General features: G+C 40.5%; 1 protein-coding gene across 1 annotated transcript in view; it reads right to left on the bottom strand.

The window, feature by feature from the left end:
- BABAM2 (BRISC and BRCA1 A complex member 2) overlaps positions 1-13,960 on the bottom strand; it is a 129,787-nt gene that overhangs the window by 45,046 nt on the left and 70,781 nt on the right. Inside the window, exon 8 of the mRNA XM_081000256.1 lies at positions 1,449-1,548. Coding sequence (XP_080856382.1) covers positions 1,449-1,548 — 100 coding nt within the window. The remainder of the gene's footprint in view (positions 1-1,448; positions 1,549-13,960) is intronic.

Genomic DNA, 13,960 nt, shown 5'->3' with positions numbered 1-13,960 from the left:
GAGCCATGTTACACCCTCTCAAAATAAAATAATTCTATTTATAAAATTGGATGTATTTCAGTTCATGAACAAATGCTTGTTTTGAAGGCTTTATGTGGGATCTAAAATGTTACTCTGGGAATAGGAAAAAAACAGCTAATCTAGTTTAAGCAAGCTTGAAAAAAAGTTTAAAAACAGGCTCGTGCACTTGAAAAGTAAAAAAACAACACACATACAACTAACTTCAATAGAGAGCCACAACAAAAACAACTCCAAAGATAGATTCCTGCATAATTATAGAAATGCATTTTGAAAGAACACTTCATAAAGTCATAATTTATAGGCTTCCTTTAGAAAGAAAGTTTAAATTGGAATAAAGGACAAATCTGGAATATTTGATAACCAGATTGTTGAAAGCTCTGACCACAAGTTGTCTCAAAAGCTACTGAGGCTGAGATTCAGAATGCTATGCAAAGACTTTTCTGCTGTTCCATCTGGAGCATTCTTTGCCCCACAAACTACCACTGAAGACTGGGAGAACCACCAGACAGGTATTTCCTTAGGTACTAGAAGGTAAAATCATCAGCCAATCAACACATGCATTTTAGAACTCTTTGGATCCTGGCCTACATGAAACTTCAAATATATTCATCTCATATGCATGATTGCTATCTTTTCACCTTGTTAAAGCACTACAACATATAACAGCAGCAAAAAGCAACGGTTCATGCCTTTTGGATGTGCTGCAGAGAAAAATCCCAAAGGAGAACAGCATTTCCTTTAAGAGACAAAGCAGCCAAATTTTACAGTGGTAATCACCATGTATAACTCTAGAAAGATGCATCTCCTTATCATGAAGGTTTAAATAAGCCTTCCCCACCTGGTGCACTTCAGATACTTGTAACTACAACTACAACTTATCCCAGCTGATAAGAGCTGGAGGCCAAGGCATCTGGAAAACAGGTTGTGGAAAGCTTGTTTAAATACTTTTGCTGGGCACTGGCGTTTGTTGTACAGCCTGACACCTTCCTTATCAGCATTGTTTTTTAAAGATTTTTTGTAATCCATCAGATTCCAAGACTGTTCTTGGAAGGAACTAGCAGAATAGTTTGTCTTGCCTAAGTATGCTGCTATCTAGTCAGAAACTAATATACTCTGACTGGGATGTGAAACTTTAGGTTTGCTCAAGAACTCAGGAACACACAATCAGATTTTAACTTTTTTTTTCCCCAGGGAAGTACACTTCCTCACCTCCAAATGTCATATCTACCAATTTGAAAAGCACTTTGCCATGTAGCACAGACAGACAGACTCAAAAAGCTTGAGCCTGAAGCCCTATCAGATCACAGAGAGTTAGGTTATGCTAACATTTCATAAACAAGCCTGGCTCTTCAGGGTTCCAGCCTTCATACTGGTAACATCTTTATAAAACATCTCAGTAGGATAAAAGTAATTTTACAACAATTTACCTTGTTGGTTAGGAGTTGACATACTTGGGGTACATAATCAATGAGGCAGCCTCCACCTGGAAAAGCAGGGATGTGAAGGGCAGAAGATCCTCCAAGAGCACTAAAAAGATGAGTTCATTGAACATATTACATTTATTATTCTTAATCCTTTTTTCAAATCACGTTTTATGAACAAACAAGATCACAGTCATCCTCTAATACAAAACATTATATAGGTATAACAGTAGCATTACTTGAGTCTCAGTAAAGTACAATAAAATAAGTTTATAAAATGGTGCATGGTATTAAGGAAGTGGGTAGAAAACAGTTTTCCTCCCTCTCTCATTACACCAGAACTTGCGGACATCCAATGAAGTTAAACATTGGAAGACTTCTTTAGGCAACACATAGTTAAACCATGGAAGTCTCTCCCAAGGGAAGCAGAGATGGCCTCCAACCTAAACAGCTTTAAAGGAGAATTAGGCAAATTCATGGAGGAGACAGCTATCAAAGGCTTCTAGCCATGATGCCTATGCTTTGCCTCCACTGTTGAAGGCAGTAATGCTTTCAGGTATGAGCTGCTGGAAATCACAGGAGGGGGAAGTACTCTTGTGTTCAGGTTCTGCTTGCTGTTGGGAATTTCATTCCTCCGCGCTGCATATGTGGGATTGCTGTGGTCACCTGTCTGTGTTTACATTCTGGTTTCCCACAGGCATCTGGTTGGCTAGTGTAAGAACAGGATGCTGGACTAGATGGGCCATGGCCTGATCCAGCAGGCTCTTCTCATGTTTTTATATGTTTACATACAATATGGAGTCACTGCTGAAGCGTTGTTTTGGGTACGGGGGAGTCAGGCTCCAATCTATGCTCAGTAACGAAGAGCACTTACTGGCTTTGGACAAGTCTCTAAATGTCCTGTACACAATTGCTGTGTGCAACCCTGTCTAGAAAAGGATGTCTTTCCACCTCCTGGATTCAAGAACTTGTAACTTTTTGTACACTATATTTAGTAAACCAACAATCCAAATGAGAAGAGCAAATGTGGCAGGCAGATAGTGGTTATAATTTATTAATCACTACTATAAGCATCCTGGGCTCTCTATTTTTCAGAAAATTACACCTATTTGATATTTTATAGAAGGAAAAAAATGAACACATTTCTGCATACTTTAACTTTCTCAAAGACACAAGAACACTGGATTTATGGTTGTCTTGGCCAATTTGCAAAGGTCAGGTAAGTTCCATTTAATACAATGGTTTTATGCTTATGAAATGTAAAAGGCAGTGTCTTGTCAACAGAATAAAACCTGTTTTGAAAGTTCTACAATTAATAGTTAACAAGAGAACAATTTCCCATGTGTTGAAGGGCAGTGTTTCTTCATCACTTTTAAAACATGATGCAAATATCTGCAAGAACAAGGAAATAGCACCAACACATCTAGAGGGAGTAAAGAAAAAGATTAGATTGCATAAAGCACTAATACTGATAAGGTCTTAGCTGTAGCAATGAACAGCATGTGGCATATTTGATCTCACTATTCTTAGCACTAACTCCTGCAACACAAATTAGTGCTTGGGACTGATGATGTTCTATCCAGGCACGTGGAAAACAGGCTTCAAAGGGCAACACTTGAATAGCAGAATGAGGAGATCAAGTCCCATTCCAAGTTGTCTGAAGACCTTTCAGGACTTATGTACATATGTGTTTCCATAGCTCTCTAGTCCAGGAAGGAAGACATGAAATAAACCAAACTTCTCTAGTTTCCTTATCTCATTGGTTCTCTAGGCCAGGCAAAAGGAAGTACTTCCTTACGCAGCACTTAGTTAAGCTATGGAACTTGCCGCCACAACATTTAGTAATGACCACCAACATGGACAGTTTTAGAAGAGCATTAGACAAATTTATGGAGGAAAAGGCTATCAGTAGCTAATAGTAAAGATTGCTTTGTACTACCCCCACCTCCAGTATCATACTACTCTGCTATGAACCTCCCCATTAACTGCCGTCATTTTCAAAGACCCCACTCAGGCTGCTGATGCCATCAGAAGTTGGATAATGGGAAAGGCTTTTCAGTGATGATACACAATTGGAACTAACTCCCAAACATGGCATCTCCTTTGTTATCTTTTAGGTGCCAGGTGAATTCCACCCTGCTCTCTGAAACTTTTAATGGTATTTAAGAGCCTTTTAACTACTCATTCAACCTTTTTTAAAAAAACAAACCAAAAACAAAACACTTCACTCTAGGAAGACATGGCATGGTCACTATGGGAAAGATTCTCCAAAACTGATCCCTTAAGTTGATCCTTAGACTGGGTAGACCCCAGCAAATTCTTGGACTTCGGGAAGGGGAGAGACACACAAAATCACTTAAGGGGCCAGATCAGGCCTGCAGCGCAGGGAGTTCATCACCCCTAGCCTGACCGCTAACTATAACAATAGACTAGACTAAAATTAGATCATATCAGAAGCAAGTAATAAATAAATTATCTCTGTTGCTTCATGGTTAACTCAGGATGTTTTACTTTCATATTGAATTCTTACATGATTTGTTTTGTTATGTTTCAAAACGCATCAATATGGCTTGCAAAAGCTAAACGATGGAGTAAAATACCTAAATAAATGAATCAAGCATTGACTCAGTAACTTCTAATGCTTAAAAAAAATAAAATCTGAACAGTAAATATTTAACCCAATTTATGAGTCTGTCACTATGATTACTAGTTCTGCGCTATTTTAAGCAATCAAGTGACTGCACTATTCTCAGGAGGCTGGGAATGCAAAGCTTTTTAATAAACTATAACCGGAAATTCTTATTTTTTCCATCTACAATAAAATCAAGGGTGGTCTTATCAATGCAGATAGACTCATGACAGCCTACAACCTCTATCAGGAGTATTTACAGCTATGTATATTTTAGAAACCCCTGCCTTGTTGTGGTGAAGGGGCTTGAATAACTCAGAGAAGCTATGAGCTACGCCGTGCAGGGCCACCCAAGACAGAGAGGTCACAACCGAGAGTTTAGACTAAATGTGATCCACCTGGAGAAGGAACTGGCAAACCACTCCAGTATTTTGCCAAGAAAACTCCACGGACATAAAAAAGGAGAAGCTTTGAGAAGAAAGTGAGAGTTTCCAAGGCATGCTCTGGTTCATGGGGTCACGGACAGTCAAACACGACTAAGACGACTAAACAACAAAAACATTTTAGAAAAGATGTGAAATCCCATCCTGACAGCATGAGCATGGGGTGCTTCCATTCATAACCAAGGTTATGATGCATGCACACGAAAGCTCATACCAATAACAAACTTATTGTTGGTCTCTAAGGTGCTACTGGAAGGAATTTTTTTTATTTTGCTTCGACTACAGCAGACTAACATGGCTACCTACCTGTAATTAATCTGAGGCAGCTTTTTAGCAAATTAAATGTTTTTAAATCATTGACTGAATTTATATACCAACTCTCCTCTGCAAGGAGCCCAAACTAACCTATTTAGATGCTGCAACCCTAATGACGCACCACAAAAGACAGGAGGTAAGAAACAGAAGCTTTAATCAAACTGTCAACAAAATAAAATAATAAATTCATAGATGGGAGAAAACCAAAAAGGAATACAGACTAATGGGCATGTTCCTGGACAGATTAAACTGCCCATTCTAAATGAATAACCATGTCAAATGTCTGGCTAAGCAAGCAGCAAATTGTATTCTTTCTGGGCCATATCTTTCAGATCCATCAAAAGGACAACAATAGCCTGAAGTTAATTATTTAGCTTTCAGGAAAGAGGTCAAGGGAAATAGTCATCTGATTTTCATTATCTCAGTGAGGTTAGATTGAAGTGCCCAAAGTATGCCTTTCACAAACGAAACCAGCTTAAGAAAAGTGGTCTTTTCTTCAGAAATGTCAGTGATAGAAGAAATCATTCTTTAGGGGACACCATAATATACATGACCACACTGCCCTGTTCCTTAACTTTTCTACTGTCCCCCCCCCCCATGTGATGTTTGAATCTATAAAATAAATCCAGGTATTTCTGCCGCTCCCAGAAAAGCACTAAATATAAACCAATTTCCACTTTTTGAAAAACTGACTGTTTAAGACACATTCATATTTGTGATTATTCTTCCTTGACAATTAAACCTTCCATTAAACCTTGACAATTAAAAAAATGAAAAATGAAAGTCCCTAGAAGGGACAATTTTTTTTAAAAAAAGCATATAAATCACAACTGCTACTTCATAAAATTTCATTTCATGAAATTGATTTCACAGAGCAAAGAAACGGCAAAGGGGGCATTATTACTACAGAAGCATTTTAGTTGCATAAATGATTTTGCTGCAAAAAGGAAACCAAACGACTCCACTTTATGAACCACAAACAAGTGAAAATAATGTTTTAGGGTGAAATCCAACAGTCCAGGTCTGCCAGAAGAACGAACACCATTGATGGCACCGATTCCTCCTCCCCCTCAAGCTCCCTATGGACTTCCTGAAATCTGGTCTGGAAAGCTTGAGCCCCTCTGGAGCAGATTTGGAGGGTGCAGGGAAAGGAGAGGAAGGGGAAATCTGCTGACATGACACAGAATGTCACTTGAGCGATCTGCTATCAAGTGACGCTTGTGAACGTCTGTAGAAGCAATGCGACATAGTGTGAAAATGTTGGACACAGACCAGGCAACTCTCCGCAAGCCGTGGGAGCCCAGCGCCGGGCTCCCGCGCCTTGCGGAAAGCCGTGCAAAGTCTGGGCGCGCTGAGCTCAGCACGCCCAGCCTTCGGCATGCAGGCAACTCTCCGGCGCGGGCTCCCACAGCTTACGGAGATCTGCGCGAAGCCTGGAGAGCGAGAGGGGTCGGTGCGCACCAACCCCTCTCGCTCTCTTCAGCGAAAGCCTGCATTCGCCCCATAGGACGCACACACATTTCCCCTTCATTTTTGGAGGGGAAAAAGTGCGTCCTATGGGGCCAAAAATACGGTAAGTGCAGGCAAAAAAAAAAAGTGTCAGAAATGTTGAACTCGAAAGCCCTGTGCAGCTAGAACTCTCAACACACCTAGTGTGAATTTCTGAGAACATGAAGGACTGCGATAGAGCGAATGAAACAACTACCTGCAAACAGAGAAAAATATTCACCTTGGGAATAAAGAGGGTCATTCCCAGTCACCACCTTGTCTGAATGAAACACACATAACTATGGGTCCCAAGAAAGGCTCCTAATTCTGAAACGCCACTCAGCCATTGTAACAAGGTGTGTGCCCTTTATCCCAGTAGGAAGGAGAGAGCTGGAGTCCTCTAGTCATTCCCCTGCCTGTCTTATCTAAGGAAATGTACTCAGGAATCAGGTGTTAGTTGCTTTCTTATGTCAGAAGATTATAGAAACTGTAGACTCTCACCAAGCTGAGAAGACTTTATGGCCTTGGGCCATTTTTAAACTTGCTCACACACAAAACAACTGAGTTCTCAGTCTCCTTCAAGCAGAACCCCACCTTCCTTTTCTTTTCCTCCTTTCAATAGCAGCAGCTTAGTTTGGGAACATCAGCTTAGTTTTCAAAGCGTGAGGCAGGCCTTCCTAGGGACATCGCAGCAGTTGCCAACAAAGCATTCACTTCTTTTTGATCTTTCCCACTATGTGCCTTTTCCAAGACAGCAGACAGAGTGGCAGCCCCTCCTAACCAGTAAATGCCGTGCACATTTTTAATTATTATTTCGCGAGTGCCTACAGTAACTAGGCGTTGTACATAAAACAAATTAAGACACAGCTCCTGCGCACAGGCGTACCGTCTAAAAGCAGGAACAGACAGTTACTGCAGCCAACTTACCCACACAAGTGGGTGTAATGGAGGAGGAGATTCATCAAGGGTTACTACTTCTCTTCTGATATTAAGTGTGCAGGAGCAGTTATTCGTGTGGCCAACCCTGTCTGAATAATGTTGTTTGCCTTTCAACGGACAAGGTCCTTCTCCTTACAAAACAGCACAATTCAACAAGGAATTTAAGGGCTTTATGAACGTTTCTGTTGTATAAAGTACACTCCCCGGCAACTTTAAATAGTTAAACTATGGGACTTGTTGCCACAAGACGTGGAAATGTCCATCGACTTTGATAGCTTAAGAAATTCATGGGGAATAAGGCTATATTAATGGCAACCAGTCATGATGGTTGTGTTTTGCTGCCAGTTTCATGGGGCAGTATGCTGGGAATAACAAGGATGTTGGACTAAATAACAGAGTGTTGGACAAAATGGCCCTTTTGCTTGATCCCGCAGGGGTCTTGTCATGTTCTTACATGAAATTATAGAGAGACCACTGGGAAGTTTAGCGGTATGGTCAGATTTTAAGGCCAGATTTTAGTGCCCGAGTGGCACACTTAAAGCTGATAGTGCACCAGAAACGGAAAGTATAATAATATGTGGTACTGCAGCCAATACTAACCTGAGATCCTCAACAGGCAGCTTGATACAATAATGTCTTAAAACCATAGGAGGTAGCAGTAAAAACATATTCTTGAAGCACAGCACAGTTCAGGAAAAAATAATCTGAGAGGATGCTTTGTAAACTCTGTGGCAGTTTAAGTGGTTTGCACTATTATTCTCCTCAATACAGGCACTGTGTGTCCATAAGAAAGTTCTTTGCCGTAACTTTGGGATTCCCAACATGGTGTTTGTGGGTGCTGTGGGGCTCTGAGCCATTTTTCTCAGCACCTGCTGAGCCCCTTGTGTCTCCAGATTTATGTATTTTTAAAGAGATGAAGGTTTTTTTGTTTTCTAATCTTGGGTGGCACTGGGCTACTCAAAAGTGTAGTGTGGTTATTCACCCCAACCTCTTCTCTCATTTTCTCCAGAATGCTTCTGGGCTCAAGTGGTCTGGAAGACATCCGTAGGAAGAGAGGAGGAGGAGGAGGAGGAGAGTCGGGCAGCTGAGGGAATGGCCTTGTCTTGCCTTCTAGTCTCCACCTGAAATTCTTCAGAAAAGGAAAAGGAAATACCGGTATATGCTACTGCCTGGTAAGTTGTGGAAGAACTACAGGGTGTGTGTTTGTCTTTTGTGTGTGTATAGGGGATGACCATGTTTTGTTTGCTTTTTTGTTATTTCATTGGGGGAGGGGATTGCTTGCTTATTTTGGTTTAGTTAGGAGAGCAGTCTACAAGCTTCATTTGTTCTGTCTTTTTTGGGGGGGATGCCTGCTTTTTTTGCCTATGTTCTCTTCACTTTGGGATTTGTGGGGATGTTTCACCTATTGTTTTAGAGAGCACGTGCTTCTGAACACTGCTATTTTTTATTCCGCGAAATGGGGATTTTGTGGTTCCATTAACACTTTCTTAGCGTTCCAAAATGTGCCTCTGGACCCAAAAAGATTGGGGACCCCTGCTTGAAAAGGCATGATTTTGGGAAGGAGCTGTAGCTCACAGGGAAAAAACGCAAGGTATGCAAGCAGAAGGCCTTAGGTTCAATCCCTGGTGAACCGCTCTGAGATCTGTGGATGAAGGGAGGTATACAAATTTAGCAAACAAACAAAGAAACCATGGAGAGACATCACTAATCAGTGTAGGCAACACTAAGCTAGACAGACCAGTGGTCTAACTCAGTATAAACCTATTCCCTAGCTCTGTCAGCAAGAGAATATTAACTTTGCTTTCTACAACATTTGCAAAAGGAAGCTCATAGAGATGGGGTAATCCTGCATGCCTTGGGGTAGATGTAGGTTGATATGATGGTGTGTGTGTGTTTTAATAAAACAGGCAACAATGTATTATATTTGCTCCATGAAGGAATTAGCTCTAGGTTTGAGACTGGAGTTTGGTAAAATAAACAAAACCCTGCACGGGCATATGCTTCTACCCATAAACATGGTTTTGCCCAGGCAGGCAAACTATCCAGTACTGACTCAAGTTCAGAAATTTCTGTAATCATATATTCACTATATATTAAAACTGAAATCATCAGAAAACAGCACTGGGGCTCTTGTAAACTATTTGGTTAGATGTTTACCCTGCTCTAAGATTTTAAATAATGCTATGCCTGTACATAAGAAACATTTTGTATTGGGTTATTTAACCACAAGACGCTTATCCCTTCACCTGGCTAATGTTCAAGCATTAATATTGCTATTAATTGAAGGCATGGCTCTTTGTCTAGAATTATTTCTTTACCAGCACACACGCTTCATAATTCTCTAAATACACACACTACACGCTGTTTCATTGTGAAATTACAGCTTATTTCAGGGATAGGTAATATTGAGAGAGAGTATGTCTGAAACTTAATGGCAGCCTGAGATAAGAAATTAAGAAATACGCAGGAGTGCTCTTCCCTCTCATTTCTACATTTTTTAAAAAAATGGCAAGTACCTTTTGATCTCCATCTGTATTTCTTACTATTTCCCCTTTCTTTTTTATTACTAAGCAGTTCCTTTCATCTTTTTCTTTCTTTCAGATTTCTCACTTTTTATACATTACCCCATTTTGTACAGATGACTTAAGAAACCACATCACAACAAGGAATGTGACCACAAAATCTGCCTTTGAGACTCCCTGTTCTAAATTTGTCATCCATTTACCAGTTTCAGACGCATTTGCCCATACCTTATCCTCCATATCATATTGCTAATAGGGCCGTATTTCTGCTTTTATCTGTAATAATAACAACAAAACAACAGAAGTCTGATCCTGTCTGCCCAAGTCAAGCATTTGCAAGTTTTGCCACAGCAAGATTCCAGGAACCGAACACATACAGGTTTGGGAGGTTCAGGCCTCCCAAATGACTGGCAGCCAAAAGCATCAGGCAAGCTTTTACTTAGCCTCCCACCCTGCTTCTTCAGAAGAGGGAAACAGATCTTGAGGAAAATGGGGTGGAGGTGGTGGTTCTAGACAAGTCAGAGCCAGCGTCAATATACAGCTGCTGGTCAGAAGTGCTGCCAGAAGGGTCACAGAGGAGCTTATGCTTCATCTAAAGCACTTTCTTGTGTCTCTTTATGAGATGACCCACATCTTATTCGTGCACTTCGCAGATCACAGTAAACCATCGTTAATGACACCTTTATGGGCTGCTACCAAATGGAGAAAACAAGCCACACTCTGTCCAAAAGAAGCATGGTTTGCCTTGCTGCAGCAAATACCCATCAATATGCCAAAAACAAACTTTGGTCACAGGCTACGCTTTGCTGGGTGCAAACAAATGATGACTCCTTGTTTCAGAGGTAATTCTAAATCAGGGATTGTGGTTTGTTTCCTCCATGTGCTATCAGGAAGGAGACAATCAACACAGAAAAGTGTGATTATGGAAAACGATTAACTGTGGTTTACTGTGATGTGTCAACAAGGCCACTGAGAAGCTCTGATTTACATATCCAATTTTACAATGTCTCCAGCACACTCTCCACTAAGTAGCAAATCCTATACTACAATGGCCAGACAAAGGGGTGTCTGTGGTTTTTGGAGCTACGGTTAATCGGGTGTTGCACAATGAGGCATTCAGTGAGATATGCAGGCAAAGGATTAAGATGTGTTATTAAGTTCCACTGCTGTAACTAAGAGGTCCCCCTGCTATGTGGATAGGAGAGGGAATCCCATGTATATCCCTAAATTTTAACTTACGTTTTTGTCATACAAGCAACAGTGACAGATACAGACAAACAGAAGCCAGAAAATACATCCTCAGCATATGGTGAACCTGCCTATATATACAGGTGTTTTAGTGCTATCCGTAAAATTATTTTGGATGTTACACAACATTTCAGCCCCTGATTTCTTGGAGGGATACAAACATAACAAGTATAGAAATTGAACAATTCATGTTGGTTAAACAGCCTTTTCATAGATCAGAGGCTTGTAATCTGTTTTGGGATGCCCATCCGGAAATTATCAGTAAATGTCCTAGAAGCAACAACTATGGGTTGCACCTGAAAACCAGATGAACGTGAATGTGTATGATGTACAGGCAGGAGGAAGCTGTGCAAAAACCACCTGGAAGATTATTTTGGCCTTTTGTCACTTGTACTGATTCTGTTTTGGAATCAGTAGAATCACTACTACCATTCTCTGTCAAATTGGTAATTATTATTCTTGTTGAAAATGAAGGCACCTTAAACTGCTAGCCTGGCTGTCTTGTCCTTGATCAAGAACAATCCCACCCCAGATGAGATACGGCAGCAGAGAAGAGGATAGGGCAGAGATTTGGCACACCACTCTCACAGATAGCTGACTTGATGTTGGAATCCTCACAGGAGGGGGCTCTGTAGAGAGACCCTCCTTCCTCACCAATGTCAGTGGTGGGTATTGAAAGCTCATGAAATGTATGAGGAAATTTAACAAATTAAGATGCTCATGGGAATAAATTATTCCATGAAGGAAACAGCTGCTGTAATAAAATGGATATATTACATATATTTGCATGCAACTTCAAAGGAGCTTCTCGGCAAATACAGGTTCTTGCTTCCCTTAAACCAGGAAATATCCAGCCAGCTGTAGCCTATTTCCCTTGCAAATGTAGTATTTGTTTGTTGCATTTCTTTGTATTCCTCAAGAAGTTTGTTACGGCCACACAATGACCTTGTGAACTAGATTTTCCACATCTAAACCTAACATTCTAGCTACTAGAATAACTTGGAGCTATTCTTGTGGCACTGCAAAATAGAAGGCAGATGGGATTTATTTATGTGGTAACATTTGTGTACCACCCATAACTTCCATGTTCTGAGCAGCAGGCAATATAACTTACTGTACATATAGTTTTGGACCAGCTGAAGTTTCTAGACTGTTCTCAAAGGGAGCTTCATGTAAATTTTTTTGCAGCAATGCAAATGGGAGGTTACCAGGGCATGGATGATGGTAGCAAGGCTAGAGTTCACACAGCAAATCTTTCCCTTCGTCTCTTCTGCAGTTTCTTATATGTCTTAAAAACTTCTTCAGGGGGTCATAGAGACCTACAGAACATTACGGGCTGCAGTGGAAGGAGAAGAATCACCTGAAACCAGGTGAAGAAATCTTACATTAGCACAGCTCTCCTCATGCAAGATTCTTCCACCTGATTTCAGATGATTCCCCTTCCCATTTCATCCCTATACAACCCAAATAAAATTTTCAGTAGATTCCTCCTGAGTCTCTGGAAAAGTTTTTCAGGAAATACAGGGGTCTGCAGATGAGAGGAGGAAAATATTGGCTGCATGAGCTACCATCTGCTCATGCAACCATTGGATACAACCCAATATCCTTAGAGGAAATGAAAATTTATTGAGTATCACATTTTGCAGTCCGGAAGGTTGTGAACCACGTAAACTAGCAGTGCTGTTGTTTTAGGTTCGCAAATGCTGCCGTCAGATCCCCTCCAGTTTAAGTGGGGAAAAGAATGGGTGTGGATATTTGTTAAAACTTTGCTAGTTAAGAAGCAGACATAATATATGAATTTACACTGAGTGATCTTCAAATCATTTTGATTTTTTTGTTCTCTTCAATTCATTTTGCTGAGAAATCTCTGCAAAATTATATGAAGCTTAACTATACATTTTCAGCATTTTGCTGTAGCAAGGTAACATGTTTGTGTTTAATCTTAGGAAAGTAAAGTCTTGCAAAGTGTCCCAACTGTTTACTGGAAACTGACTATATTGTATTAAGCCTTGGTAAAATCATGTGAGATATCACAAACAAAATCAAGCCTGAGGATTCTAACCCTATTTACATGCCTGATGGATATCATGAATTTCACAACTGAACTTTAAAAACAGAAGAACAATTTAATTTTCATTAACACAGACAAACTTTAATTTTCATAGCTTCTCTCTCACCACCGTAACTCTTTCCCCTGCAAAAATACATTGATGCCTCATATGCCTGCATTCTCTCCTGATGAATCTTGCAGAACAGGATGTGTGAAATGACCTGCAGTTTAGAATACTTCCCCATAATTCCAAATAACAACTAGAGGAAGATAAACAGATATCAAAAGGGGAGACACCCCAATCTGATTATCTGGATAGGCCATTTTCTGGTTCACAGTGAGAAGCAACTTTTCAAAGTCCCCAAGGATAGAATTGACAATTGCCAGTAGAAATCAAAAGAAACCCAAGATTTTAATGCTGCTGGGACCAGGTGACCAGTGGGCCCCCATCCTCTGCATAGCATAGAATGCTGACTGGAGGCTTGAGGAGACAGGAACAGGATGAGACAGAAAAACAAAGAAGGGGGATTGAAAGAGATTGGTCTGAACCTTCTTTGGTAAAAGGGCAAAGATTTATACTACCTGAGGAGAAACCAGAGGCTTCATGCTGCAATATTTGGTTGCAGGACCCCCCCCCCCCTTGTCTAGAAATATCTACATGTGATTATAGCTCCACACTATTTTATTCATCATCATCATCACCATCGCCATCACAAAGTGCCTGACATTTTCCATGCCATGTGGCATAGAATATTTCTGAAAGACAACATGAAACATCAGAGACTCTATAATGAGAGAGAGAATGAACTACTGATGCAATCAAAAGAACAGAAAATGAAAATTAAGCTCAGAAAATAAGCTTAACCCATTACTCATGGGACAAG

The sequence above is a fragment of the Podarcis pityusensis genome (assembly GCF_964106645.2).
Source record: "Podarcis pityusensis genome assembly, chromosome: 3".
NCBI lineage: Eukaryota > Metazoa > Chordata > Lepidosauria > Squamata > Lacertidae > Podarcis > Podarcis pityusensis.
Note: the sequence above shows the minus strand (reverse complement) of the source record. Positions and strands in the feature narration are given on the sequence as shown.